The following is a 13,922-nucleotide window of genomic DNA, read 5'->3' on the forward strand; positions in this document are numbered from 1 at the left end:
AATATGTGCAATACGTGTAATATGTGCAATATGTGTAATATTTGCAATATGCGTAATGTGCAATATGTGTAATTTGAGATTTGCTACAGTATGTGTTGCTTTGTTATATGTTGTTTGTTTTTTACTATTACTACTATGGAGGCAGTTATATGTGTGCAGCATTTGAGTCAAAGACAAATTATTAAAGTATATTGTATTGTATTGTATTGTATTGTATTGTAGACTGCATCACTGGTGGGAGACGCATGTTTAATATTCCATGTAGGAAGTGGGAACATCAACAACCATCTCCCCCGAAAAAAACAAAAAAAAAAAAAACACACCTACAACTCTAAAATATTCAAATATTTTTGGGTACAATAATCACAAAAAACTTGAAATAGATATAGAAATGTAGAGACCTTTAGGAAAGAAGCAGCACTGTGCTCTTCAGTCTTTAAGAGAGGAACTCTAATTAGTGTGAGGTTGTCGTGACGACCCTGTGACCTCATCGCAGTGGGAGAGCCTAACGAGGCTGTTAACGAGACTCATAACTCAGCTTTAAATGAGACACACACACACGCGCACACACACACTGTTTTGTAATGGTTAGTTAGGATCGCAGTGTGATTTAGTGTTTACTGGTTTACTGGTTAAAACCTCCAGAGCCGTACGTGTAAAACAGCTGACATGACATCACTGCACATTCTTTGGCTTCGTAGCCAACTGACTGTGACTTCAGGAGAGAGAGAGAGGGAGAGAGAGAGAGAGAGAGTTGGTGAATGGAGAAGACAAGGGGAAGAAGGGGAAGAGAGAGGGAAGGTGCAATACAAATGTTCTCTCAGAGCAAAGGAAAAGAGAGGGAGGTCAATGAAAAGGGGGAAGGGAAGGGAGAGGAAGGTAAAAGGAAGGAAATGACTGTCCATGTTGTGTGTATGTGTGTGTAGGTCAGCTCTATCAGCAGATCATTCTCTGTGTGTGTGTGTGTGTATATTTAGACGTAGGCCTATGTATGCCCAGTATGTAATTATATACAGAAACGCACACTCAGCGTCTGTGTGTCAGTTGCGTTGGGGGTGCCCTTGCAATTTGAGTGAGCAAAGAAGCAAAGAAAGATAGGAGAAAATTCCAGAATCCAGCTGTGTTAAGTTGGTAAAGACTTATCGAAACAGGCTAGGCTTGGGCGATATCCGAAATTTTATATCGCGATACTGTCCTGCCAAAATATCGCGATATACGATATTTTATCGTTTGTGTTTTTTTCTTTTTCTTTTATTTATTTTTTCCAGGTTTTTTTTTTTTGGGGGGGGGGGGGTATTTTATTTGATTTCTTCCAAATTACATCAAATATATAGGCCATAATAATTATTATTATTATTAAACAGCCTAGAAATTTGATCTTACTATTCAAGCATTGGAGGAAACGATGGCCATTTGGTATAATTTGCTCATTCCTGCTATTTCCAGAAAAACAGGCTGACTGTGGAAAAGGGAACCCTCTTGAATGAAAGATGTTGCGGGAAATATCGCGATAGTCACAAAATATTGCAATATTCGATAATATCGAATATCGGCCCAAGCCTTACACAGACTGCTGTTATGAAAGCAAAAACGATACATTTAAGGGTGTCAACACTTAGTCAACCAAGGTGTTTTAGTTTCCATTTTTAGTCACAATGAAATGAAAAATGACTTTTCACCTTGCTGGCTGATTCTCCACATCATAATGTACGGCCACATCTTTCTTTTCTTGTATTTAGTATATCTGAAGACTATGTACAAGGATTTTTGACCTTTTTAAGTGTTTTGAACAGTCCCTCCCTGCATTATGTCAGAAATACAGAAACTACTGAAACATATTGCTTCTCTTTTCATGTATCAAATCAAATCAAATCAAACTTTAATTATGTAGCACCATTCAGGCAAGCAAATGCAATTCAAAGTGCTTTTTAGAATAATAAAAAGACAAATCAAATGAGACCTGAGAGATCGACTAGGCTCATACCTTAAGAGCATATCAGACATGTACTGGGGGGCCTAGGCCATTAAGAGATTTAAACACTAATAAAAGAACCTTAAAATCCACTCTAGAACGTACCGGTAACCAATGAAGTGATTTTAAAATAGGGGTAATGTGTGCTCTCCTGTTGGTCTTTGTCAAGAGGCGTGCAGCAGCGTTCTGCACTAGCTGAAGTCTCCCTAGTGCAGGCTCAGGTAGACCAGACAGGAGAGCATTGCAGTAATCTAAAAGACATGTAATAAAAGCATGCATTAGTTTTTCAGTATCTCCCTGGATTAAAAGCGGCTGTGTTTCGAAGATGATAAAAGGCCGTTTTGGTGACATTTCTGATATGTGATTTAAAGTTAATATCTGGGTCTAAGATCACTCTAAGGTTTTTTGCTTTTGGCTTCACGTTTTGTGCTAAACTTCCTAAATGTGTGGTTATGGTTTCTCTTTTTGCCTTGGGTCCAATAATCATGACTTCTGTTTTTTCTGTGTTAAGCTGTAAAAAATTGTGAGACATCCATATGTTAATACTTTCAGTGCATTGAATCAGTGCGCCAACAGGGCTAAAATCATCAGGCAAGACAGAAATATATAGTTGGGTGTCATCAGCATATGAATGAAAATCAATATTATGATCTCTGAGGATGTTTCCAAGTGGGAGCATATAAAGGCTGGGGGTCAAATTTGGGGTCAGAAAAAAGGGCATGGAAGTTGGCATAGGGATGACACATGAAACACCGGTTGAGAAGGGGAGAGAGAGAGAGAGAGAGAGAGAGAGTCTCAGTCTGAGAAAACCCTTTTGAACTTTGGCACACACACATGCACGTGCACACACACACTAAGGCCAAGTGTCAGTCTGTGTTGATTTGCCATGCTGCGTGTTGGAGTAACATAATCCAGAACTAAAGCACAACCCCTCTCTCTCTTTCTCTCTCTCTCTCTCTTTCTCCCTCTCTCCTTTTTTCCTGCCATTGCCAGCCAAGAAAGCTTTTCTTCCTCTCCTCTCTCATCTTCCGCTGTCTTTCTCTCAGACTTGCTGGCAGAGCCGTGGTAGCTGTTACATTTTCCACTGTTTGTCAGTGGAAGGGAATGCACACGCTGGGAGGGGGCAATTGCAGGCTATATGATTTTCTGTAATGTGATTCGCTGTATGTTGCTTCTTGTACTTTATGGAGAAGCAGGGCAAATAGTCATGCTGTTTGACTGCATGAATAAACAAAGAGCGCTTGATTTATCTTACCTTGCACGTGATGTACCCAGCTTTTTAAGCTTTTTAAATGTCGCGTAAGATAAATCAAGTGGTTGAAAGAATTGCACCCATACTGAAACGTATAGGACATTCTAACTCTATAGTGTAATAAAGTTGAGGGCAGCTTAACTCATGTTTTAACCTGAAACAGCCTAATGGTAGAAATAAACACTTTGTCTGAGCCTATACACTGTAAAATCTCATAGTGCAATTTAGTGAAATCAACTCATCTTTATCCATTAACACCATGTATAAAGATGTGTTTGTCAAACTTAAAACTTAAACTGCTAGTTATGAGCTTCATGACTTAAAATAATGAGTTCACATCATGTGACTTAAAATTATGAGTTGAAAGAACACCTTATAAAGCATTCACTAAACTCAACACTGTTAGTTTATTAGCAGACTTCCCAGTATGCATTGCATTCAGTTTAACTCTCCAGAAACTCTTCCTTCTTCTGGTTTAAATGAAGTTACAGGATAGAGACTTGTTATGTATGTATGTTTGGTGAATCATCAATCAGGTCAATTTCTGATTAAAAAATAATAATAAAATAATAAAATAATAAAAAAAAACATGATAAAATCTATTATCTATCTTATCTATGTATCTGGGAATTCACAATCAAGTAAGTTTCTCTCTGATGCACATGGCAAGTACAATCCACTACAAGTATGTGTATTGCAGCTGCATACTATATGCTGAACTGTGTATTACTCATGTGATACAAGAGGAACTGGAACTTAAACCTAACACACCTTGTGAAAAAATAAATAACACTGGATTTTACTTCATCAATTAATGCATTCAACTTGGAAACATGAATAAGCATGACTAGACATTTGTTGATTGAACTTATTGCCTTAAGTTCACTCAGTTAGCTTTTCTACATTAGAACAACTAACTAATGATCTTTGACCTAACTATTCAGTACTACTTCAGTCAACTCACAATTTAATTTAATAAGGCAGCAAGGAAACTTATGTTTTTAAGTTGAACTGCCTTAATATTTTTTGCAGTGTACAGTAAAACATTTGAATCATTTCTTCAACCTACAGTTTGCAGTCTAATTTAGAATGTTCGGCTTTCAGTGGTGATGATGAAAATGTCTGTCTGCCCTTGACTGAGTTGTTGGCCAGGGTTATCTTACTAGACTATATAGTATTTGAGAACAGTTGTCATTGATTTTTGACCGAGTTCCTCAAATTATATTCCACTCTGGGGGAATTAGACGAAATAGACCTACAGCCTACAGGCGTAAAAGTTATCTTTATTTGCAGACGATAAGCGTTTCTACACTCGCCTGAGAGTGACATAACTGCGTCTATAATTTTCTTTTCCTCTCAGCTGCATGTTGTTGCGTTCAGGATGATAATAGTATTAACAGTTCTTTTGTAAATAGGACACACAACGTTAGCAGCTTACGTCTTTTAAAGTAAATTATAAGCCTGTGGACATCCTTCACAGTAAACCTATCACCTCCTCACCATGTAAGCTTAGATTGCAAAAGCCTGATATAAATCAAATGTGTTTAACAGTAAGACATAACACTGTAGCATTGCTTTTATTTTCAGATCTCAATGTTGGCAGATGGTCCCGCTGCTTCCAGCCAGCAACACCTCATAAAAATACCCCCATCCATATTCACTAGTGAAGGAGCAGAGGCAGCCATGTAGCCTTCTCTTCTTGGAGCAAAACCTTCGATCACCCATACACTTAGCATTCACTTTGGAGCGTTCTCTAAGGTGAAATAATGGGAGCTGACGCGACTTAGGAAAAAATGATCTAAAACCACCCCCGAAAGGAAAAGCACCGCCTGTAGTCAAGCCTTTGGCGAATGTTTAGAAGTCATTGTCAGGTCAGACTTTACCCGAGCAGCCACTGAAGTGAATCAAACATACAGCCTTTTCTATGGTGTTTTTTTTTTCTTTATCAATTGTCTAGCACCACCTGGGTAATATACAAGCAAGGGTTGGCTACAGGTTGAACGATAGTTTGATCTACCAGTACGTGAATTTTGCGACTTTTCTGTTGACCCAATATCTTTAGGGACTCTAGGGATTTAGCTGTGTTACAGACCAGATCTTGGGAAGATCCATGTAAAAAATTGTAATGTCTGACCTGAGTTTACTACAGCAGCAACAGTGGCGTGTCCAGGCCATTTTGACTGGGGTGGCCAAGGTGGGGCACAGACTCAAGCAAGGGTGGCACTGACTGCGACATTTAGGAAGGATGTAGGCAGGTCCCAGGTCAGAATTCTGAATTCCGAGTCAGAATTCTGACTTTAAACTCAGAATTCTGACTTTATTCTCAGAAATCTGAGATTAATCTCAGAATTTAAATACATTTTTCACATGTGGCCCTAATTCTCTTCCATACAAGGCCCAGGTTGAAAACAACCAGAATTATCAGGCATCACTGTTAACTGTATGCATGTAAAAAAAAAAGTATGCTACTAACATTACTTCTTGGTCTTTATCTTCAGGTGCTGCATTCCGTTTGGTCAGACATAGTGTTTTTTTCACATCGATCCCTAATTTGGTTTTCTCTTTGCTCCCCTTGGCGTGTATCTTGGAACTCAAGGAGTGTAGTTTTGGAAAAAGAAATGGCTTGCTGGTCCCGCCTCTAACATGGCCATCAGCCAGTCATAACTCAGGATTTTGGGGTGGCCAATCAGATTTCAGGGCCACCCCTGGCCACCCCCTAGACACACCCCTGAGCAGCAGACTTCAAAAACTGTTCAGAATCCATTTAAAATATAGTAAAATAAAGGGGGAGGGAGTAACAGACAAGTCAAATACACATATTTAAACACATTGTTTAAAAGAAAGAAAGAAAAGATAAATGAAAAGGAGGAAAACAGGGCAATGAAAGTTTTTTTTTTTAAGATTTGTAGGTTTGAGATATCGGTAGTGTCCGTCTTTTTGCAAAATCCCTTTTTATTGAAGGAAGGGAACAGAATTTGTTGAAGCCATTTTGCAGCTGAAATGGCTGCAGAATTCTTTTTTTTTTTTACATCTTTTATTTTTATTTTGGAAAAGCATTCATTTCACATTCATCTTTTTTTACATAGTATCACTATTACTGCAAGTAGATTCACATAGCATTATGCACATTTAAAACTAAAAATGTTGCAGTACGTTTGATAACAATTTTACAGCCTAGCTCTTCCAGTGGTTTTCTTTTATAACATTAGCTTTGATTATTTATAGTTGAACATGGGAAGCTTTCACCTTAGATACTACGAAGGGTTGAAGGGTGAAAAAAAGAGAAGATTAATAAAGAGCGAGCTGTTAGATGTAATAAAATAATATAAAACACATTATATTCTCACTCATTTATTCTATCAAGTCAGCTAAAGTCTGACCTTATAGGTTTAATGTACTCAGTCCACTTGGTCCAAATCCGGAAAAAATTTCATTTTTGGACTTTGAGGGAAAATGACAACCTTTCCGTAATATATATTTCATATGTTATTTCTATCCATTTATCAGGCTGCAGAATTCAAACTCTAAAGACTGGTAGAGTTCGCCTCGGTTTCCATCTGCTTTGCTGTCGGGGGGTTTCCCTCCTCAAGTATTATGTAAATCTGATTTCACTCCAAATTCCTTTAGTTTTGTCCATTATGTACCGCTGGTCTCTGTGTGTACTTCTTTGTCCACATCGCAGAAGGCTGCCCGGGTCGACATGCTGTGTACTCGGGCCAGATCCAGAAATGCGGGATTGATTAGGCCCTAGTGTGTGTGTGTGTGTGTGTATTGTGGACTGTTGGTGCCTATATCCTGTCCACTGACTCCAGTGTCTGTCTCCGTACAGCTTGTCTGTTTCGCTACAACGTCCTGTCGCTGGTCTATCTCCTCTACCTGCTGCTGCTGCCATGGTTCCTCTGGCCCAACAAGCACACCATCAGAGGTAAGACCATGCGTGTTTGTATGTTTGCATGCCTGTCAGTCTATTGTACGACATGAATTGTTTTTTTTTTCAAACCCTGGATTTGTCAAAATATATATGATTCTAGTCCCTGTAGCTTTAGGACTTTTTGCTCTGCGTTCTTTGCTGCAATTGACCTTCTCTGGTGTGCATACTAGTTAAGAACACATGAAGAAATAACTGAATATGAGCATCAGACTTCTTTGTTACACGTGGCTTTCCACGGCACAGTGGCTCAGTGGTTAGCACTGCTGCCTCACAGCAAGAAGGTCCTGGGTTCGAACCCCGGTCCGTCCCAGGTCCCCATGTTCTCCCCGTGTTTGTGTGGGTTTCCGCCGGGTGCTCCGGTTTCCTCCCACCATCAAAGACATGTATGTTAGGGTTAATACTCCTGTCAGTGCCCCTGACCAAGGCACTGGCAAAAAGAACTGGAGTTGGTCCCCGGGCGCTGTACTGCGGCTGCCCACTGCTCCTAGTGTATAGGATGGGTCAAATGCAGAGGACAAATTTCCCCATGGGTATAATATAAATATATATAATAAAAAAAAAAAAAAAAAAAAAAAAAAGCATGAGGAACTGCTGGCTATCAGATGTCAACATCCATCTCCTTCTACCCATAAACACTTGTGTTTTGGGGTGGTTTCCTGGCGTCTTGGTGTCGTTATTTGGTGTTTCAATGGTATTGTTCTCATCTGGCAAAACAAACCAATCTGAAGGAAGAAAAGCTCCAGAGTTCAAATAAATCAATCCAAACATGCTTGGTGTGAACGCACCCGAAATATCACAGAAACTGAAACAGAAAATAGGAGAATAGTATGGAAGCCCATTTCCGCCAGTGTGATGAAAAAAAAAGATCCTGTAAGTCATTATAATGAGAAACTTCCTCAAAATAATGACTTAGTATCTCAAAATAATGCCTTAGTATCTCAAAATGAGAAACCGTCTCAAAATAATGAGTTAGTATCTCAAAATAATGAGAAACTTTCTCAAAATAACGAGTTAGTATCTCAAAAAATCTAAAAATTTTGAGAATTGTTTTGAGATACTAAGTCATTATTTTGAGAAAGTTTCTCATTTTGAGATACAAAGTCATTATTTTGAGAAGGTTTCTCATTATAATGACTTACAGGACCGTTTTTTTTTCATCACACTGGCAGAAATGGGCTTCCATAGCATAGAAAATGTTTGCAGCTGTATACCTTGCAGGAGGATCAGCAGGATCCGTTTCTACAAGCTGAATTGTAAAACTGAGAAGAAAAGATATCAATCATGTATTCAGAATCTTATTCCTGTTACGCCTGAGGACCACAACCAGCACTGTTCCCACACAGTTTGATGATCCATGAGCTCAAACTGATGCTTTGTGTTGGTTTAACCCGAAAGAAACCACATTTCTGACCAGTGAAGGAAATGAAGCTCACACGTGGCTTTGGCTGCTAAATTATGGTTTGCTTGACATTTTTAAGTGTGAGATCTAGCCAAACCAACCACCCAGCAAAGTAACAACTCTTCTCCTGATTCGGACCAAAGCGTTTTGAAAATGCCCCACACACACACACACACTTCCCCACTGCATTATGTAGACCTATATTTGTATGATCTATTATAGTTTTATGATTGTTAATAGTATTATACTATATAATAATATTGCTGTTAATTCCTGGGTGAAGTATACGATGACGCTTCTGTCTAAAAACTGCAATGAACAGAACAAAGTGTGTTCCTTAAAGGAACGTAAAGAGTGTGTAGATGGAATAGAAGTGGTCTGTAGTCCCATTATGATTAGTGATTAGTGGTTTTGGTTGACATCTTTCTATAGTCTCATTATGATTAGTGGTTTTGGTTGACATCTTTCTATAGTCTCATTATGATTAGTGGTTTTGGTTGACATCTTTCTATAGTCTCATTATGATTAATAGTTTTGGTTGACATCTTTCTATAGTCCCATTATGATTAGTGGTTTTTGTTAACATCTTTCTAGATGAGAATGTAGATTAGTTGTGCTTCTGTGCTTCAGCATTGTATTTTTATTCTATCATGCTGCATTTTAATCCTTTTTTTCCAGGCTTGGCAGTAGCAGCACTGATGTCTTCTTTGGGGAATGTAGCTTTTATAAACCTTTTGGACAGATGTCATTACTCAGTGTCACTGGTCACAAATAACCACTGGACACATTTCCCACTGTAAATACTGGGTGGGAAGAGAAATTTCTGATTGGTTAGAGCAAACATCTCTTCTTCTCAATTTTTGCCACCTAGAGTGAAGTTGCATCCATCTTGCTCTGTTCACCTGCTTTCATTGACTTTTCCTGCATACACAGCATCTGTTTTTTCACACTGTCTGAACACAGGGTGAGGTGTACAACAGTATACAGGGCTGTTTAAGCAATCCACAGTGGTTAACATTGATTTACATTGCACACATACAGCACTAGTTTACACTATCCAAATAATTATTAGGCCTTAGTTTCATTTCACATGAAGTATTACTCATACATTGACATATAAGCTGTTGTAGCATGGCATATAAACATACAGTATATGCCATGCTACATAAAGTATAAATTAAAGGATAATTCTGGTTATTTTCAAGCTGGACCTTAGATTCCTAGTTTTTGTCATCATTATGATCGATTGTGTTCAAAGTGTAGTCTCTCACTTCACTGTAGACCTTTACGTTCCTCCAGCTCTCAATACTGTCACGAATGTGAGGAGGGGGGCTGGACCCAAACGCAAGACCGGCTCAGAGAACAGGGGTTACGAAAAAAGGCTTTAATGATGAAACTAGGCAACATACAAAACTAAGGTAGGCAAATCCAAAAGGCAAAACTAACTGAAGGCTAACCAAAAACAAACCACAAACAGGCTGGCAGAACAAAAGGCAAAACAGAACCAAACCTGGGTGGTGACACAGCAAGGAGGAAACACAGGGTAACAGGGAACAAGGCAGGTAACAGGAGACGAGGGAACAATGTAACTGGGCTAATGTGTGATGGAATACAGGTGTGTGGGAGCGGGGGGGGGGGGGGGGGGGGGACAGGTGATGAGGGGAAGTCCGAGGACATCTGGAGGCTGGCAGGAGGATGGCAGGACCGGGGAGTGAAAGGAGTAGGAGAGGCAGGCAGGTCAGGAGGTGAGGCAGGCAATGTGTTGGAGCCATTATGCCTTTCTTTGTAGTATTCTCTTTATTCTTTCTACTATTGAGATTTGTTGCTTTTTGGATTGTTTACATATACTAATGTTACATGTGTATCCTTTAGTCCAGAGTACCCCACCTTGCTTTAGTCCTGAGAATTGCATGGGGAGGGGAGGGGCTATGTTCAGGTGTGTCAGGTAAGATAGACAGGAAGTAGGAAATGGGTTGGAAAAAGGTTTGGTGAGGAACTAGGAAGGGCATAGACATTTTCTTTGAACCACATTAGTTTTGAATCCTGATTTATCTTCTTGATCCTTCTTTATTTTTTCCTGAAAAGGACAAAGCGAAAAAAAAATGATTTGCTTTTTTGGAAGTATTTAATAAAAACTGGTTATTTTTTCAATATAACTTGGACTCACTGGATTCTTCTTGGATGTGCGTATCAAAGTGTACCTAGTCCCACCAATAATGGAAAACAAAATGGAATGGAAAACAAAAAAAGCCGATACACAATGGGACAGCCGGTCCCATGACAAATACATACTCAAGGGTCAAAGCAAGCTCCAACAGTTGAATCCCAAAAAACTGAAAACATGATAACCCTCACACTGTAGTTCCACGTCTTTGAATAGCTGCGATCGAATACTTATCACGACATTTCAGTTATAATAGTCCATTTTTTTAGTGTTGTCTTTCTTGTTTACTTCGCTGGCTGCCGGTTTGCTGCCGGAATGCTTTCATTGTTTCAGTTTCCAAAATCATTTCTGAATTTCAAATCAACCATAAACAAACTACAGCTATTTCTGGCTTTTTGTAGGTTGATTGTATTAGTCTGAATATAACTTTTTTATAACTGTTTTTATTTAGGCTGCTGCCGATCTTGGCCAGGTCTCCCTTGAAAAAGAGATTCTTAATCTCAGTGGGACTTTCCTGGTTAAATAAAGGTTAAATAAAAAAAAATAATAATTTGAATTTATAATCCCTTCGACTGCCAATTTTGATGGATTCCCTCTTTTTACTTGCTTAATTTGTAACGCCAGGTGGGAGATATCGGAGCCCACAAAAAATCCTGCATATTCTACTTGTGATTACCACTAGGAGGTTGACTTCAATGGCTTTTCCCAGTCGGAAGATTGTATTTACAGAGAATCCGATATGACTTGAATGCAACATCAGAGTGCTCCAATGGTCTACTTGCAAACTAGCTCACGATAGTTAAAATAACATATCTAATACCGCAATATACACACGTTTCAGCCAATGGATGATCGGAAATTAGATGTAGACAGGTCCCATTGCAGTGTGAGTGTTATTGTGTTGAAAGGTCACTTTCTGGGAGCTTGCTTTGGCCCTTGAGTGTGTATTGGAGAGCAACACTACCGGCGAACTGAAGCTACATAAAGCTCAACAGTGAAGTAAGTGATGACATTTTGAACACAATCAATCCTCATGATGCCAAAGACTGACAGACTGGCAAACTGATAAGACAGAGAAGTGGCCACACACACACACACACACAAAGTGGCGTGTGGTTTATTCCTAATCAAAGACCAATAAAGACTGGATGAATATGCTGCTCTGACACATCCGGTACACACACACACACACATACACACACACAGAGATCGCAGGTTATAAAAGTGAATACACACTGAACAATAGAAATGTTTCTTATCGAGCAACACACACTCACTGGGTCACTCACTGGTTGTGTTTGTCCAGCTTATCATCGCTTTCATGCCTCCAAGGCCCGTTGACTGCTATCGTTTCCTGTCTGTAAGCCAATCAAAACACGGTAATGTCAAACATCAGGGTGAACCAGGAAGTGGACTAAATATAACCCTGAAATTCTGACTTATGCAGGGGCTTTGTTCTCAAAAAAGACAATATTCAAGGCCCTTCAATCAACGTATTTGATCTGGGATTCAGCTTTATATTTAATTTTAGGATTGACTGGTGTACAAAAGAGTGCTTCAGTCTAACCCTATTAAATCATGGAACCCTTTATCTCCGATTTGATGGTAACAATTTGTATTCACAGTTCAGGACATGGTTGGGGTCAGAGACGATGTTGTTGGCCAGCCTTAATATGTTATTATGGTAGGCTGATTCATAGAGTTTCTCAAGAAACTGCAATTATGGGCTGTATTTAGGCACTATGTCACTTTATGATTGATATGTCTTGAGAAACGTTGACTCTTTTTAATAAATCAATGCAGAGGTGATAAGTGGGTGCGGGAATTGACTTTTATTCTTTGGAATTGGACCATAGCCTACATCATATGCATGTATGTTATGTTTACTTCGCTAAACTAGCAATAATCAGATGGCAGTTTATTAGTCCGTTGCCAACCTGTGGGAAACACTGCTTTCTATTCTTTTCTATTCCATCCAAGTATTTTTATGCAAATCATAATGTATTATATTAGAAATACTGAATGAAAACAACATTTGACAAAATGTCCTCAATATTGCGAAAAGTTTTTTCCGCTTGCCTGAAGTGGAACGTATTTTTGCCAATAATGAAATTATGCGATAAATAGCAATGGAAACGCATTTGTTACTTGACAGATGGATGGAAGCTTAGCTGTCTTTACCTCCTTCTCTTAGTTTCACACTCCCTCCCTTTCCTCTCTCTGACACTCTTTGTGTGCTGTTGAACTGAAATGTGGAAATGCGGAGAGGCTTTTATTTTGGTGGGAGAACAGCTAGAGAGAGACAGAGAGAGAATAGGGGAGAGTTCCCCTGATGGAAAACCCCTCGACTTGCCAACACACACACATACACACACACACACACACACACACATCCAGAGCTCTGTAAAGCCTGGCAGGGGAAAAAGGATTATATCTGTAATAAGAACCAGCATTGCTATGCTCTGAGAATTAAAAGCCAGTTTTAGCCCTCAGCCACAGATAAACAGGGAGAGATGGGCTGTACATTGCCAAACAATTGGGATTCGTTCAAATAATAAATTCATACATCATGTGCAAAACTCCCATAGTCAACTTTAAATTTCAGAAGTTGATTAGCTTTTTCAAGACATTCTCATTTCATATAAAATGCCTCGAAAGAAATTAATGCAATTTCCTTGTTTTGTTCCTATTTTGTTTCTCCAGTGTCAACAGTCTTCTGCTTTTTCATCCATACTTCTTTTTCTCTGCCGGCTGTTGGGCAGAGAAACAGAGGTTATAACTCAAACTTGAACAGAGAAATATGTTATAAAGCTTAAAAGGCCTCCTGGCCATCTGTACCTGACTCATTTCTCCTCTTCCAGCATTAGTATTTTTTTTCGTTCAGTTCAGCCTCCAGCCTCCAGCCTCCAGCCTCTTCCACTGGAGTTCAAGGGTCTCGATTTTATTTTCCTCCAAGCTGTCCCTTTCTGCCAGTCTTTCCTTGAGGGGCTTAGCCTCTCACACCTCTGCTTTCAGGATGATGTGTTGGAGGGTTTTATGGGTATTACGTCTTGTTCTGCCCTCTTTTTGGCGACCCCGGCCTCCCACTTTCATGCCAGGAGTCTTGCTCGCTCTTTATCCCACTGGAGCTTCTGGGAGGCCAGCTAATCTTTAGCCTTCTTTCTGCTCCTCTCCACATCCCAAAGAGTAGCCTGGACTTTGGCC

General features: G+C 39.4%; 1 protein-coding gene across 1 annotated transcript in view; it reads left to right on the forward strand.

Moving 5' to 3' along the window:
- LOC139666763 (piezo-type mechanosensitive ion channel component 1-like) overlaps positions 1–13,922 on the forward strand; it is a gene marked incomplete at its 3' end in the record, with an annotated part of 52,563 nt that overhangs the window by 25,881 nt on the left and 12,760 nt on the right. The window contains exon 2 of the mRNA XM_071546082.1: positions 7,054–7,149. Coding sequence (XP_071402183.1) covers positions 7,054–7,149 — 96 coding nt within the window. The remainder of the gene's footprint in view (positions 1–7,053; positions 7,150–13,922) is intronic.

The sequence above is a fragment of the Centroberyx affinis genome, unplaced genomic scaffold (assembly GCF_046629955.1).
Source record: "Centroberyx affinis isolate AG114_WGS23_722 - 3 ecotype Tasmania unplaced genomic scaffold, CSIRO-AGI_Caff_v1 ptg005119l_1, whole genome shotgun sequence".
Taxonomy (NCBI): domain Eukaryota; kingdom Metazoa; phylum Chordata; class Actinopteri; order Beryciformes; family Berycidae; genus Centroberyx; species Centroberyx affinis.